This window comes from Rana temporaria, chromosome 3, assembly GCF_905171775.1.
Source record: "Rana temporaria chromosome 3, aRanTem1.1, whole genome shotgun sequence".
Lineage (NCBI taxonomy): Eukaryota > Metazoa > Chordata > Amphibia > Anura > Ranidae > Rana > Rana temporaria.
Genome location: NC_053491.1, coordinates 133202328 through 133219312, shown reverse-complemented (window position 1 = coordinate 133219312; position 16985 = coordinate 133202328). Strand labels below are relative to the sequence as shown.

General features: G+C 38.7%; 1 protein-coding gene across 1 annotated transcript in view; it reads right to left on the bottom strand.

Moving 5' to 3' along the window:
• The window catches only part of PCLO (piccolo presynaptic cytomatrix protein), a 398487-nt gene that overhangs the window by 93342 nt on the left and 288160 nt on the right, over positions 1-16985 (bottom strand). Inside the window, exons 9-11 of the mRNA XM_040343440.1 lie at positions 10095-10112; positions 4195-4325; positions 1205-1286 (exon numbers count right to left, since the gene is read on the bottom strand). Of these exons, the coding sequence (XP_040199374.1) occupies positions 1205-1286; positions 4195-4325; positions 10095-10112 (231 nt within the window). The remainder of the gene's footprint in view (positions 1-1204; positions 1287-4194; positions 4326-10094; positions 10113-16985) is intronic.

Here is a 16985-nt window from a genome sequence, read left to right as displayed (position 1 = left end):
TCCCAAATCTGCCTCTTCATCCTCCGCGGTGGATTCTCTTCCTCCTCCTACACTCGGTTTCTTCTTGTGAATGGGGCGCGCTGCATTCTGGGAACTGTGTGTATCCCAGAAAGCAGCCGGCCCATTCACAAAGCGCCGCACTGCTCGGGCATGCGCAATAGGAAACAGGCAGTGAAGCCGCGCGGCTTCACTGCCTGTTTCCCTTACTGTGGATGGCGGTGCCTGGAGCTGCCAGGATCGAGGATCGGCCTCGGCGGGGGGCAACATCGCTGGCGACAAGGACAGGTAAGTGTCCTTATTAAAAGTCAGCAGCTACAGTGTTAGCAGCTGCTGACTTTTATTTTTTTTATTTTTACCGGACCTCTGCTTTAAGAAGAAAAAAATTAAAATATTTTGAAAATAGTTTTTTGAACTGAAAAAGGAATGAAAAATGTAGCATTTATTAGGTATCTTTGATAAAGATTTCCTGCACATGCCTTTCATTGGTTTCCTTCTGCTTTCTGTCGTGTATCACCTGCTCATCACTCAATAGTGTTGATTTACTAAGGCAAATAGACTGATAGTTTTGCAAGGGAAGCTTCACTTTGCAGGATCATTTTCCCTAGACCTTAGTAAATAAATGAAATAAAGCTTTGTTGGCTTCCATCATTCAATAATTTGAAAGAAAACATCCAGTTTTTAATTTTGCATGTGATTGAGCATTCTTAGCAAAGTTAAATTTCACAAAGCTTTGGGTACATTTCCCTTGCAAAATATACCATATTTTTGTTTTTAGTAAAGCAACCCAAGTTTCTCTACTCAACTCAATCCCTTTACCACATGAGTGTTGTGTCCATTCTTACTGTTGTTATTTTAAAAAGTCATACTCTTTTGTCTAGTCTGTCTTTAAGTTTGCACACTTTGAATATCTTTGAAAGAACTATTATAGAAAGTAAATACTAGGCTCAAAATAGTGATATCTGCTTGTGCAAGTGACAAAGGTCTGGAATAACATTTGTCAAGAATCTATCAGATACATTTTCTATTTTATGCTTACAAGTGTTTTTCTCAAATTAATTTAACAACATAGTTTATTCAATCTATATAGCCCTTATAAATGCTGCAGTTTCCTCTTCTAGCAGAGTTGTATGCTCATGTCATACATCCCTATCAACAATAAAAGCATAAGAACAGGCATACAATTTCTAAAAAAAGTGACATTTACCTGAAACAGTGTGGTCCTTTGGATCTCTGAGAAGTTTAATTCTTGAATGTGGAAATGGGTAATGAATAGGTTTTCCATTCATCTAACACATATAAAATATATATTAAAATACATTGAAAATAAAGAATTGTGAATGGAAAAGAAAGAATTGTATGCATCAATTTAATTCACATATATGAAATCTATCATTCGGTTTAAAAAACAAAAACAAACATAGATGTATAATTTTTTTTTAATTTATTTGCTTAGCAGTAGAATGAATTTTCCTTTAATCACATTTCAAAAAGAACATTTGCTATCTCTCTCTGCATTGCCTCTATCACTATTTTCTCCCAATTTTTCCTAATATAAAGACTAAAAACTCCAAGTATACCCCTTACACACTACAATACCTGTTGCCGAGAATTTGTTTCCAGCACGACGGCATCACGCTGATTCTCGGCGACATGGTGCCGACATCTCGCACTTTCTGGACTGTGACGTCATAAGAGGCCTATATAAATCATCACACACTGGACACCCGGCATTACAGCAGGAAGAAGCGTTGCGTCAACATAAGAAGAAAAGAAGAAGGCAGAAGACGGCAAAGAAGAGCGGGCTGCGCCGATGCTAGTAAGAGAGCTAAAAAGATAGCGGTGGCCAGCCCCGAAGAAGGCACCAGAGAGCGAGCGAGAGAAGAACCGGGGAACGCCAAGACGACAGCGGAGAGTGGAGAAGACGGAAGAAGACCCCCAGAGAGTGGAGAAGACCTCCCGGAGCTGACTAATAAATTATTTTAAAACCCTGTGTTGTGTGTTTATTTTCTTTTACACTTTTCCTCGAGGTGAATGGGTAGGGGTACGATGTACCCCATATTCATTCACCTAGGGTGGGGGGCTGGTATCTGGGGGCCCCCTTATTAAAGGGGGCTCCCAGATTCCGATAAGCCCCCCGCCCGCAGACCCCGACAACCAACGGCCAGGGTTGTCGGGAAGAGGCCCTGTCCTTATCAACATGGGGGCAGGGCGCCCCCCTTCCCCCAGAGCACCCAACCCCCCATGTTGAGGGCATGCGGCCTGATACAGCTCAGGGGGGGGGGCGCTTGCTCATCCCCACTCCTTTCCTGACCGGCCCGGCGGCGTGCTTGGATACGGGTCTGGTATGGATTGTGGGGGGACCCCCATGCCGTTTTTTCCGCGTAAGGGGTTCTCCTTGCAATCCATATCAGACCTAAGGGCCTGGTATGCCCCTGGGGGGGAACCCATGCTGTTTTTTATTTAAAATTTGGCGTGGAGTTCCCCCTCATGATTCATACCAAACACTGCGGCTAGTATTGGCGGGAATCCAAGTCGGATCCCCGTCGCTTCCATGACAGCTTTTTCCCCATCGTGGCGAGCCGGCTCGGCGCTGGCTCCCGCGACGGGGCTTGTAGGTGGTCAATATCGCGGTCACCTACAGTAGCTAATCCATCCTTTGAGATTATTCAGGTACTAATCAATATGCCTTCTTAGTACCTCCTATATTGTGAGGATTATGAAAATTTGAATCAGTGGGTCAATAGCATAGAAGCAGAGATTCACACGGCAACTACACCAATCGTTTCTTAAATTCTATTAAAAACATAAAAAAAATACTTCACTCCACTCCAATGGCCATGTTAACTATTAGTATTATCCTCTTAGATCATGTCTGCATACCAAAGTCTAAATACCTGGTGATCTTGACAGTATCTTGCATGCTGTCTGGCTTCCATTTTTTTTGCTTAACACTAATTGCAGATTCAGACCTGAAATAGCACTGAGACATGGGAAGCACCCCTAGAGATGGGAACAGCAGGATGCTGTGAAAAAGAACATTACATCTGCCATAGTCTGTCTGTGACATCACAGGCGACATGTCCATGATACAGGAGTGATTGCCTCCATCTCTGCCTAGAGCTGTTCCCAAGGAGCAAAAGAGCGCTCTTGACATGTGATGTCAATGGAAGTTGCTGATCATTATAAGTAGTCTCTGCCCACATCCCTCTGAACCTATCGATATGGAGCTGATTGGCAGTCTAGTTACCACTTAAAATGTTTTTGTTTTATTAACCACTTCCGCACCGCCTTCCGCATTTAATGTGGCAAAGTGGCCCGGCTGTGCGAAACAACGTACCTGTATGTTGCTTCTTGCAGTAGCATCTGGGGGCACCTGTTTGCCGATTGGACAGAGGGGGAGCCAATAAGCAGGTCCGGTGGACGCAATGTCTGCCGGCCACCCACATTCATCCCCCAGAGAGGCAGAAAACCTCTCTGTAAACAAGGCAGATCGCAGTTCTGACAGGGGAGAACATAGAGATCTTGTGTTCCTGCTAAGCAGGAACATGGATCTCTGTGTTCTCCCAGTCAGAGCAATCCCCACAGAGTTAGTAAGCACCCCCTAGGGACTGACTTAACCCTTTGATCGCCCCTGGTGTTAACTCCTTCACCTGGTGATCCGGCTGGTAACAAACCTCCTGTATACACTCTGGACAAATTAACACATGAGGCGCAGCAGACACCAGCATTGTTAATTTGGGGAGGGGAGGTGTTGGCAGTACCAGCAGACTTAAATAAACAAATCCTACTGAAGCCAAATTTCATCTAACACTTTATAAGCAGTTACAGGTAAAAAAAAAATTCCCTTTTGGGACAAAGGTTTTACATAAATAAAAGATGATCAATATAAATACCCCTGCCAGTGTTAATTAGTTAGTCTCACCCCTGTAACTGATATATTTTGCAAGGGAGCTTGTTCTTTGGAAAAACAATAGACTTAATGGCCAGTTCACCAGGTGAAAAGAAAGTTTTAAAAAGAAAATTAAGGCAGCTATGACATCTAAGACGTGGTAAGCTGCAAAATAATAAATGTGTGCTTTTGGGTTTAATATCGCTTTTAGGGTTTTCTTAAAAAATAAATATTGTAAATGTTACTGAAAAACAGAGAATACTGCTATGTCATGCATGTCTTATCCAGCACCTCTACCCTCTTACTTGATCCTGATGAGGTGGCCTGCTGTGTGATAATTTGTCTGGCAGTTTTCGGTCAATTCCATGTCCATTATCTAGGCGTGATTCCCTTGGCTTGTCAAACCAGTCTGTTTCCTCACGGCGCAGATGATAGGCTTTGGAAATTAATGATATGTCAATATTGATATTTATTGCATTATTGTGGACAGAGGTGTTAACAAACCTGCTATGTGATACTCATGCAAAAGACTAACCATGCATCTCATAACAAGATCAAAGGTTCACATATAGGCGAGCAAAATGAAATTTACTGTTGCAGTGCGCAAAGCAAGAATGACATAGATCATAAAAAATCTACAAAAACAATTGCCATGCCATCAGTGTAATGAGGCTGAAATATTTCCTGATCATTTTTACTGGGTGCAGTGCACGTGGGCTCATATATACATATAGAACATTTTACAAATAATAAGCCCTTATTATGTAGCATCTATGTGTTAGATTTCAAGATCCCATGTTAAAATGTATGTCATATTAGGCTTTATTATCTCCTAAAAACAAGGACTGAAAGCTACAGAAAAGCAAAGAGAATTTCAGAGCTGCATATATTTTTTTCCTACATTTTTGACAGGATGGGCTGAGTTAAGGGAAACCATACATTAGTATTACTGTTTAATCCGCTGAATTACTCTCATAAGCAGTAGATATTGAATATAAATTACTTGTCACAAGAGTCATCAAACAGAATCCTCAGTACCCTAAATGAAAACACTTATTCCAAAAGAGATTGACATTTAAATGTCTGGTAAACCTAAAAATTATGTAAAAACACTACTAATAGGATTTAACAATCTATTCCTGTACAGAAAAAAGTTCATTGAAAAAGAATGTATTTTTTCTACACTATTTACTGTATGATTGTTGGCATTTAAGGCTAAACCAGCTTTAAAAGTAGCAGTTATTATTCTACTATGTTATTTTTTAATCGGAGGTCAGATTAATGTAGAAAAGTATTTCCTCAAAAGTGAACATTTTACTCAAATATGTTTAATTATAGTATAGATCCTAGAGGATTTGAAAGCTGCATATAGGTTTTGATTACAATTGGTATGAAATGTTTTTGAAATATCAAGGTCCTAAACACATTAGTGTTTAATTTTGGCAGATTTAAAAAGCGTAAAAAACACATATATTACACCAAAAGCTAGTTTATTGTCAAGTTTATTGACATATACTGATGCTGTTAAATTTTGTCTGGACATCCAGGTATCAATGACTTCTGGATCTGTTTTTAAACAATTTTTTAAGGGCTTCATAAGAGCTGTTCACAACCTGCCAAATGCTTTGTAAATGCTATCTGAAGTTGATGCAAAGCAAACAATGTCTATGTGTTTAGTGCCTTAGGAACTATAGAGGATAGTAGAACTAAAGGCCTGGTTATGACCTTAACCATTGTTTGTACATGCAAGTTAAATTATGGATACAAGAGGATTGATTGGGATTTTTAAGGTGCAGATTGAGATGCAATAATATCAAATATGATTTATAAGACATTTTTTATTTAGAGAGCAAATAAAAAATTGTTAAAATGTAACAATTGCCAAGTACATATCAATGAAGTTGTATGGATACAGCACTGTAAAATGGAGTTCCCAACACGTTTCGCCCATATGTCAGACTTCTTCACATAACATATACATAATTCTTTATGTATTCCAATAGGAATATATTTGGGTACATAACAATTCTATATATACATGTGCAAATTTAGTTCGGGGGCAATGCTACTTACCCAGGTCTCTTGAAATGAAATCAAGAAAACCATGTGCTATGGGTGACCATAGGGGGTATTCAAGGGCCAGCAAGATAATGATAAAATATAATGAATTTAGTTTTAATATCCCAAAAGGTGGAATTGGATCTCCAAAGGTAAAAATATATATGTATAGCACGGGCTATAAAATATATATGTATATACCGGGCGTTTGGTTCATTGTGTTGCTCATGCATTCCTCGTCAATTTCCTCCCTTCCCTAGGCTTCCGTTTATTCTCTGGCGCTCACCTTTGAATTATGAGGGAGTGTCATTCCCCTTCTCTGAAGCTGGGTTTTGGGACCTGGCGGCGGGGGTTGGAGTGGCGGATGTGACGTGCCTCATGCATGTGCGGCCACGGTCTTTGCATCCACATCTGGCTTAGGCCAGATGGGGAGTATTTAATGCCGCTGGTTCCAGCTATCAGATGCTGCTGGAACCACAGGGACATATGTGCTGTCGCCAAACACCAGGTAAACACCCATATCATTGATTATAAAAAAGTTGTTTATTGTATACTCATCTCATTGTCTTGACATAAGCTGTTGCCACTCTAAATCGCATACTGAGCGCTTTATGTTACTTAAATTGCTCTTGCTGTTTTTACACCGCAAGTGTTTTCTTTTCTATTTTTTAATTATCCTTTCTGCTTTTTTCTCTTTTTTGGCTTTGTCCAAAGCTTTAGATATAAGTATCGGTTTGCACAGACAGCCTACATCCCTTGGTATTGAGTTTACTGCCAAACTCTGTTTTTGTAAGTTTAATTTTTCTTATTATACATATATATTTTTACCTTTGGAGATCCAATTGCACCTTTTGAAAGTCAAACGAAATTACCCTAGCTGGTCCTTGAATGCCCCTTATGGTCACCCATAGCGCATGATTTTCTTGATGCAGACACCTGTGACCTTTCCTAGTGATTTGATTACCATCTCAAGAGACCTGGGTAAGTATGATTTCCCCCCTGGATTAAATTTGCACATGTATATATAGAATTGTTATGTACCCAAATATATTCCTATTGGAATAAATAAAGAATTATGTTTATGTTATGTGATCCTAAATTGATTTTCGATGTAATTATTATATGTATATATTTTTTCCCAATAGAAGGCTTTTACCTCTAATTGGACAGAATCCCCTGAAGAATCCTAACATATGGGCGAAACATGTTGGGAACTCCATTTTACAGTGCTGTATACATAAAACTGCATTGATTTGTACTTTCCAATTGTTACCTTTTAACAATTTTTTATTTACTCTTTAAATAAAAACATTCTCATTCTACACCTTAAAAATCCCAATTGATCCACTTGTATCTATCTAACTAAGGTGGTTACAAAGTATTTTTCCTCTGTTAAATTATGGAGTCAATTTACTTAAAATAATATGAACTGAGGCTATGAGAAAATTACTTATTTCTTATGTCTGCCACTATGAATGCAGTGTACTAATTTAATATTATTGTAGGATTATTACTACTTATTTTTTTATGCATTTTTTTGTAAAAAAAAATAAAGTTTGTAAACCCTTAGGAATTAGAGACAAAAACTAGGCCTAAACCAAACTCTGGTCTATTAAAAAAATCATATTGCCTTGCAGTAGCAAGAAAATAAAACTATCTCTGACTTCTCTGACTGTGATAACAGGACATATACTAAAATATGTCCAGGATTTTAGAGGTTGAAGTGTATGTTCAGACATACCCATTTTATAGTTTTAGATAGAACTTAGAAAAGTGAAATCCGTATTGGGTTTTGACTGCTACGCAGGGCTCCAAGATTGCTTCGCTCTTTCTGATTTGGAAATAAAAGTTTCAATAGACAGGACATCATTTTAACTTTTTAATAGCAACAGAGACAGAAACTTACTAGAACCCTCAGGCAGCTCTTAATTGCTGCAGATTTCCCTAATTTCCTCTCTTGTAAACCATTGTCACTAGGACAAAAAATGAGGAGAAAACTCTCTGAAACACACACACACTCAACAGAGATGTTACCTTTCCCACTCTAAACATACATTTTACTTAGGGTTAAGGGTTGAAGTTAAGACATAAAGATTTAGGGTAGGTCTTCACACAAGACCCTCAACCCATACTTCTACTTTTATCAGCTACTGTATGGTCAGGTACCAATAAGTAAAAAAGCCTCCCAGACCCACCTACAGCTAGTGCTGAATGCAGCAACCACATTAGATAACTAATTCATGATGCTCCCATGACATCTATCCTCTATTCACTTTGTTGATCACTTGTCATAAGGTAAATTTAACTCAAGATTGGTCCCTTTCATTTAGGACTAATCACTGACTTTGACTGACTAAACAATTTGAAAGACCTGCTACAGTCTAAATTCCCTTTTGTCTTTTTGGGCAAAAACTGGACATCTTCCAAATCCTCAACAGAATCTGGAGTCTGGGCTTTTGTCATGTATTATTAACATTCTGTAACTATTTTGTTTATTTATTACACTGGCATTATCTTTATACAGTATGTGTTTAAAGCCAGGTTACAAACTCATCTGTTAAGTATGAGTGTCAGTACATTTTCTGTTTTCTCTGTATAGAACTTTGAGACAAACCCTCAACTGTCAATACATATGGTCTATGCTTTGGGTCCTAAAGAATAAAAACATGTTAAAAATGTTTTTGTGCTGTTATGAATAAACACAATTTCCCATTTTGGGAGCCTTTTATGCAGAAATCTGAAAGAAACTTTCTTCTACTATAGCACATGATGTCAAGAACAGTATGCTAAATTAAACATTCTAAATTAATGTTTTACAGCATCTATAATATCAACATAATTCCAGTTTATCAGTTAAAATAAAAGAAAGTGTATCTGGAAGTGCACATTTTGGGAATATTTACACTTAAGGGATCATTTACTGAAGTTATTTTTTTCCCAACAAGACCAGTATAAATGAGGCATGGATAATTTCTGCAACCACTGAGTATCATTATGCATTCAATTAATGATATGTGACATGATTTTATTATACTATCTAACACATGCAACTGAATTTATGTTGCAATTGTGATACTGTATTCTCAAAATGTTGTAATATAATTTGAAAAAAAAAAAAACATCTTTAGATATGTACAAAAAGTTTAAAGCATTAATATTATTTACATGTAAGACAGGGGTTCAATTGTACATTAAAAGCTTATTGCTTTTGAAGAATAATTTGGTTTATGTGTATGTACATTTTAAATAGCACCCTTTTAAAAATGATATCGATAATTTTGCCATGCAGTAAAATAGCAGAATATGCTTAATATTGCTGTTTATGTATTTTGAAGTACTTGCCATATTGAGATTTCCTTTGTTTTTGTCTCAAAACAACATCAGCGATTAAACTTTAAACTAAAGCAATACAAGCATACTAAAAGTAAAATACACAAAAGACAATAGAGCAATATATATATATATATTTTTTTAGACATTTGAATGCCACAGATTATATACAAAATTGAAACATCAGTACCACAATATGTAATACATGTATTTTTTCTCACTAAATGTGTCTCCAATATTAAAATGCTTCACTATGAATGGACTATTACTGAATGTTTTTTTCACAGAACATTTGTTACACTTTATGGTGGGTATCACTTTCAAGTGCAAAACCAGTGTCAACAAATGAGGTGAACTAATGATGTACACATGAGAGTTTTGTTACATCATTCAATTATTTAGCATTGTCATACACTAAAGTTTTGTTCTCTATAAGAAATGGAATTTGTGTGCAGTAGACTTTCAAGAAAATGTAATTTTTGTGCAGTGAACACTATGCATTATAAGGTTAGTAAAATGATTCTGATTACAGTGTTAATAGCATTACTGTAATGCAATTTTGGAATAGTTGCAATATATGTATACCGAATTTGAGTAAATTTGATTTAAAAATTGTGTTAACATGTTTTTGTAATACAATTATATTATGAACTATATATATGTTAAACATAATATAAATGAATAATTGATAATTCATTATTTGCTTTGTTATGTATATGTTTTAGATATTCCAGTAAGTTCTTATTGAAGAACAAAACTGACATGCAATACAAAGACATTCACAAACTCTACGTGACTGGCAACAGAAGACTCCTACCATCAATAAAGGAATTTTCTGGAGATTTATCCAAAACAAACAGAAAAAAACATTCATTTACCAACAGACACATTGTTAATTTTCATGTATACCATCCACATGTTCAAAAGATTTGATATTTAAAAAGACATCCAGATCTTAAAATGAATCAGATATTATAAGAATTATAGAAAGCTATTTCACGCTGACCCATTGACCTGATTCAGTGCTTTTTTAACCACTTAAAGACCACAGGTGTTTTTCAGATTTGGTGTTTGCAAGACTAAAACATTTTTTTCTGCTAGAAAATTACTTAAAACCCCCAAACATTATATATTTTTTTTTTCTAACACCCTAGAGAATAAAATGGCGGTCATCGCAATACTTTTTGTCACACCGTATTTGCGCAGCAGTCTTACAAGCGCACTTTTTTTGGAAAAAATTTACTTTTTTGAATTAAAAAATAAGACAACAATAAATTTGGCCCAATTTTTTTATATATTGTGAAAGATAATGTTACGCCGAGTAAAATGATACCCAACATGTCACGCTTTAAAATTGCGCCCGCTCGTGGCATGGCGTCAAACTTTTACCCTTAAAAATCTAGATAGGCGACGTTTAAAAAATTCTATAAGTTGCATTTTTTGAGCTACAGAGTAGCTCTAGGGCTATAATTATTGCTCTCGCTCTAACGATCGCGGCGATACCTCACTTGTGTGATTTGAACACCGTTTTCATATGCGGGCGCTACTTGCGTATGCGTTCGCTTCTGCGCGCGAGCTCGTCAGGACGGGGCGCTTTAAAAAATTTTTTTTTTTGTTTTCTTATTTAATTTTATTGATTTTATTATTTTTTACACTAAAATATAAAAAAAAAAAAAAATGATCACTTTTATTCCTATTACAAGGAATGTAAACATCCCTTGTAATAGAAAAAAGCATGACAGGTCCTCTTAAATATGAGATCTGGGGTCAAAAAGACCTCAGATCTCATATTTAGGCTTAAATGCAAAAAAAAAAAAAAAAAAGGAAAATTTGTCATTTAAAAAAATGACAGAAAAAAAATTGTCTCTTTAAGAGGCTGGGCGGGACTGACGTTTTGACGTCACTTCCGCCCAGCAGAGCTATGAGGACGGGTGGGGGCCATCTTGCCCTCACTCAAGTCCTCACACACAAGGCGGCAGCATCGGATCTCCTCCGCCGCTACCGACGGCTCCGGTAAGCGGCGGAGGGCGCGGAAAAGCGGCGGGAGGGGGGGGGGGGCCCCTCTCCCGCCACCGATAACGGCGATCTCGCGGCGAATCCGCCGCGGAGACCGCCGTTATCGTTTACCGGACTGCCCACTGAAAACATGGATATCTCAGTTGTGGCAGCAGCTGCTGCCGTTACTGAGATATCCATGTTTAAAAAGAGGACGTATATATACAGTGGGTGGTCCTTAAGTGGTTAAATTGCCAGTCATTTTAAGAGAAATAATAAAAAATAAAAAATAAAATAAAACACTTGACCTAACTTTATATTTGAAGCAGGACACGTTTGCTGAGTTTAAACACATCTCCTTGTAGGAAATAAGGGTAATGATAGAGGTGTAATAAGCCATAACATAACACAGCTTGTACTGACACAATATTCATGGACCAAAACACAATACTATCCACTTTTAGGCTATATGAAGCCGGTAATATAAAGATTTAAAGTGATTGTAAAGTCTTGTTTTAAAAATAAAATAAAACACATGCTATACCTAATTCCTCTGTGCAGTTGGTTTTGCAAAGAGCAGTCTGAGATCCTCCTCTTCTCAAATCCCTCTTTGCTGCTCCTGGCCCCCTCCTATTGAGTGCCCCTACAGTCTGCAGCTTCCTATGGGGGCAATGGAGCCAGGTCACAGTTCTGTGTGACCATTCAGACATGGAACCCCAACCTGGCTCCGCCCCCTCTCTCCCCAGATGGCTGACTGACTTTGACAGTCAGGGGAGCTAATGGTGCCACTGCTGTCTAACAGCCATTCAGGAGGAGTGTCCCGGAGGAGTTATACATTTGTGGACATCGCTGGAGAGAGATGGGGCTCAGGTAAGTAATTAGGGGGTGCTGGGGTGGCTGCTACACACAAAAGGGTTTTCATCTTAATGCATAGAATGCTTCTGCCTTTATAACTCCTTTAACTTGCTGCTCAGATGAGTGCCAAGGTGCTGGATGAATAAATTTAGCCACGTGCATCTTTTGTTGTAAATTGAACTAGAAATGTTGGCTTCTCTGCTGATGAACTTTAGGGTCTGTGTTGGCTATTTTTTTTTTTTTACTTCAAGTGGGTTTTGTATCTTCATACAAGTCAATAGGAATGCCCGCTTAAGTAGGTGAAATGCAGATGAGAAGGAGGTTAGTTGCAGGTCAAATGTACCTTACATGCATAATCCCAGAATCCAAGCTGATGTTAAACAGACACATCACCACAAGCAAAAAAGTCTGTCAAAACACACCCTTAGTGCAAGATCCTGTTGGCAGTACCAAGTTTTTCAAAACTGAAGACACACAACTTTTTGTACCTGAAGGAACACCACCCTGCTAGGATCACATTTGTTTTTGATACAGAACATTTCTTGTTTTTCAAGAAATTAAATGATACTGGTTAATAACTTAAATTAGATTATACCTACCGATGATGGAAAATAATGTGTATTCAGTAATTATATAGAGAAATGCAACCTCTTTGCCTCTGTCACCTATTAGTACATGTCTTATTGTAAATTTGGAGCTTCCTATGGATGCCCATGTTATCAAAATGTGACTAATCACATGTCACTAAAATGTAACTAAACAACTGTCCAACATAGGAGGCAATCTTTCAACAACAATTGTTTACATGTCAATTTCTACTCAGTTTTATTGAACTATTCTTCTGAAATGTTAATCTTTATATTGCAAAACATGAAACAACATCTGGGCAGCAGGTTGATAGTTGTCTTCCTTTGATAAGACCTACAGCCAAATTGACGCTAACAAATATCTAAGAATTTACAAAGGTAAAATATTGTTTGGGTAAAAGGACAGATTTAGGTGTATTAACCAGAGTACATTTTTCATGTAGTTTGGTAAAACGAAATTGTCTTTTTTCATTCAATTTCATGCAAAGGAAATTGCTATATTTTAATTCCTCTGCACATAATTGGATGTTCAAATGTTAACACAGGTTAATTTGACTAATGAACCCTGTGATATTTAGTAAACCATCCCCATTGTTTCAGTACAAGTTGTAATCATGCGCTATTGATATATAAAGAAATTCATTCTCCTACAAAAACATAGTTGGATTTGAAATTTTTAGCTGTTCAAAACACAAAGTATTAGTTATTTCTCTGATTTGTGGTTGTTCACTTATGTTTTACTAATAAAATGCCTTGATAAATGTGGCATTCAAAAGTCAGCCATTTTCTATTGATTTGAATTGTATAGGCATGTAATACTTTAATACACAGCGCAAAAAATAAAAAAATAAAACAAAAAAAACCTTAAAATAAAACAAAATTGAAATGTCAAAATGCTGTTGTTAGACATGCTATATAACCATTGCATCTAAAATACTATGTGGGCAATTTAACATACATTTCTTGGTGTTCCAAAGTTAAATTACATTACTGAAAGCTAATTATATATAATATATTTATATATGTATTTAATTAATTAATGTAGTTGTTTACTTTAACCAGAGCTGGATTAATGCTACCTGGGGCCCAAGGCAGGGTAGCGACATTGTGACTCCCACATCAATACCTAACAGCAGGCATGGCATCCAGAGGACTTTGTAAGCCTTGGGGTTTTCTATGTCCCTTCACTACACCAAAATCCAATGAAATTATGTATGAGTATGTATAAGAGTGCCCCATAATAGTTTGCTCGGTGACAGCACCATGAGCAAAATTGTCCTACCCTGAGAGATGATGCTCTGAGAGAGGGGGTCCTTATACACACAATGCTTTGTTACAGTGCCCTGTTATGCCTCATACACACAACCATTTTTCTCGGCAGGAAAAAAGTTTTTCCCAACGTGATTCCTCTCCAGTCTGACTTGCATACACACAATCATGCAAAAAAACGTCCGACTAAAGCGCGATGACGTACAACATGTACGACAGGACTATAAAGGGGAAGTTCCTTTCAAATGGCGCCACTCTTTGGGCTGCATACTTGATTCTGAGCATGCACGTTTTTTCCCCTCTGAAAAGCATACACACAACCGTTTTTCTTGACGAGAAAAAGACTGACGGGAAACACAACGAGAAAAAAGAGAGCTGGTTTCAATTTTTTTGCCGGCAGTTTTTTCGTTGAGAAAACTGATAGGGAGCATACACACAACGGTTTTCACGACCAATATAAAAAATGGCAGTTTTCTCGTCGTGAAAACCGGTCGTGTGTACAAGACATTAAAGGGAGACAGAGAATGCCCTGTAACATGTCTTGACTGTTTTTGAAGCGTGCCTTTTGGGAAAGAAGCAAGCTGTCTTTGTGAACATTTTATAACAGAAATATAGCAGTATTATTCTTTGAATGGGTGATAAGGAAAACTGTGAGGAAGCCCTGTGAGAAAGCTAGATTTCATTATTACTTACCCCATATTACAGAGAGTCCAAGTTTGTATATAATGATATTTCCTGGTAGGGATGTGTAAAAATTAATTTAGGATAGAATAAGTGAGGACCCTGACAGTTTTTTTTTTGCTGTCTGTGTTCCATTGGGGAGATTTCCCTTCACTTGCTTTGCCATAACCAAAACAGGATGTGAGAGGAAATCCCTCCAAGGTTGTCACCAGGGTCACCATAACTAGTGTCTGTATTAGAAGATCCTCCAACCACATGGTCTGGTGATAACCCAAATCGCATTGGCAAGTTTTTTTAAGTTGTAATGTTTTTGTTAGAACATTTTGGAAAATTAAGAAATGAACCACTTGACCTCCAGAAGGTTTTTCCCCCTTCATGGCCAGGACATGTTTTGCTTTACTGAGTTACTTTAACTGACAATTGCGCGGTGATGCAACACTATACCAAAATAAAAATGTTGGCCTTTTTTCCCAAAAACAGGGCTTTCTTTTGGTGCTTTTGATCACCTCTGTGGTTTTAATTTTTTGCCCTATAAACAAAACAATAAAAGTTTTCAAGAGCCGATCAGGACAGTTCATCCGATATTATTTGATTGCACATGCACAAAAATATTTTTCGGACAATGCCAGATCGTACATTTTTTATTTAATCAGTACAGCTGTTGTTCGAAAATGCAATACAAATGCATTTGAAAGGTGCTATTGAGGGCGCTAAAATTTATAATAGGATACCTGCCTGAATAAGGACGGCAGGTAATAGATAATACTAGTGAATCTATTACAAAAACAATAGTGAATAGTCTCGCATTCAAAAAATATGTTACATACATGTAGTATGAAAAAAAACATAAACCATAAATAAAGATAATCAAATGTACAAAACAACCAAATTATTTGCCGCTAGGCTGATGAAAAACACCATATATAAAAGTGAAAATAAAGGGCCAGATCCACAAAAACCTGGCGTAACTTAAAAAATCCCATTTAAGTTACACTGCCTTAAAATTTCTACCTAAGTGCCCGATCCACAAAGCACTTATCTAGAAATTTCAGGTCGTGTAACTAAAATTCCGCCGGCGCAAGGCGTTCCTATTCAAATGGGGCGAGTCCCATTTAAATGAGGCACGCTCCCGCGCCGGCCGTACTGCGCATGCGCGAAGTTACGTTACGCCGAGTTTTGTGGATCGCGCCGGCTTAAAAAAGTTGCGTCGGGAAAAAAAATAAAAAATGACAGCGTCGCTCGGCATGCATTCCCGAGGGAGAACTCCATGCCAATTTTCAAAGAAAAAACCGGCATGGGTTCACCCCCCAGGAGCATACCAGGCCCTTAGGTCTGGTATGGGTTGTAAGGAGACCCCCCTACTCCGAAAAATCGACGTAGGGGGTCCCCCTACAATCCATACCAGACCCGTATCCAAAGCACGCTACCCGGCCGGTCAGGAAAGGAGTGGGGACGAGCGAGCGCCCCCCCCTCCTGAGCCGTGCCAGGCCGCATGCCCTCAACATGGGGGGGTTGGGTGCTCTGGGGCAGGGGGGCGCACTGCGGGCCCCCCCACCCCAGAGCACCCTGTCCCCATGTTGATGAGGACAGGACCTCTTCCCGACAACCCTTGCCGTTGGTTGTCGGGGTCTGCGGGCGGGGGCTTATCGGAATCTGGGAGTCCCCTCAAATAAGGGGGCCCCCAGATACCGGCCCCCCACCCTAAGTGAATAGATATGGGGTACATCGTACCCCTACCCATTCACCTGGAGGCAAAAAGTAAAAGTTAGTAAACACACAACACAAGGGTTTTTAAAATAATTTATTATTCTGCTCCGGAGGCCCCCCCTGTCTTCTTTATTAGCTCTATTACCAGGGGGGGCTTCTTCTTCCACTCTCCGGGGGGGGGGTTTCTTCTTCCGCTCTCCGGGGGGGCTTCTCCGCTCTCCGGGGATCTTCTTCTATCTTCGCCGCTCTCCGCTGTTGACTCGGCGAACCCCGGTTCTTCTGCAGATGTCCGGTGCCTTCTTCTTCAGCACTGGCTGCCTGCTATCTTTGTGTGTTAGCTCAATTAGTAACAGGCAGCCAGCGCGGTCTTCTGTGACGTCATCTTCTTCTCTTCTGTTCTTCTCCCCTCTTCCGATGTTGCCTCGTCGCCTCTTGTCGCTGTAATGATGGAAGCGCGCCTTGCATCCCATTTATATAGGCATCACCGTCCCGTCATGCTCCGGTAGGTACCCACTTGGTGGGTGCACGTGGGTAGGCACCCACCACGTGGGTACCTGCCGGAGCATGATGGGACGGTGATGCCTATATAAATGGGATGCAAGGCGCGCTTCCAT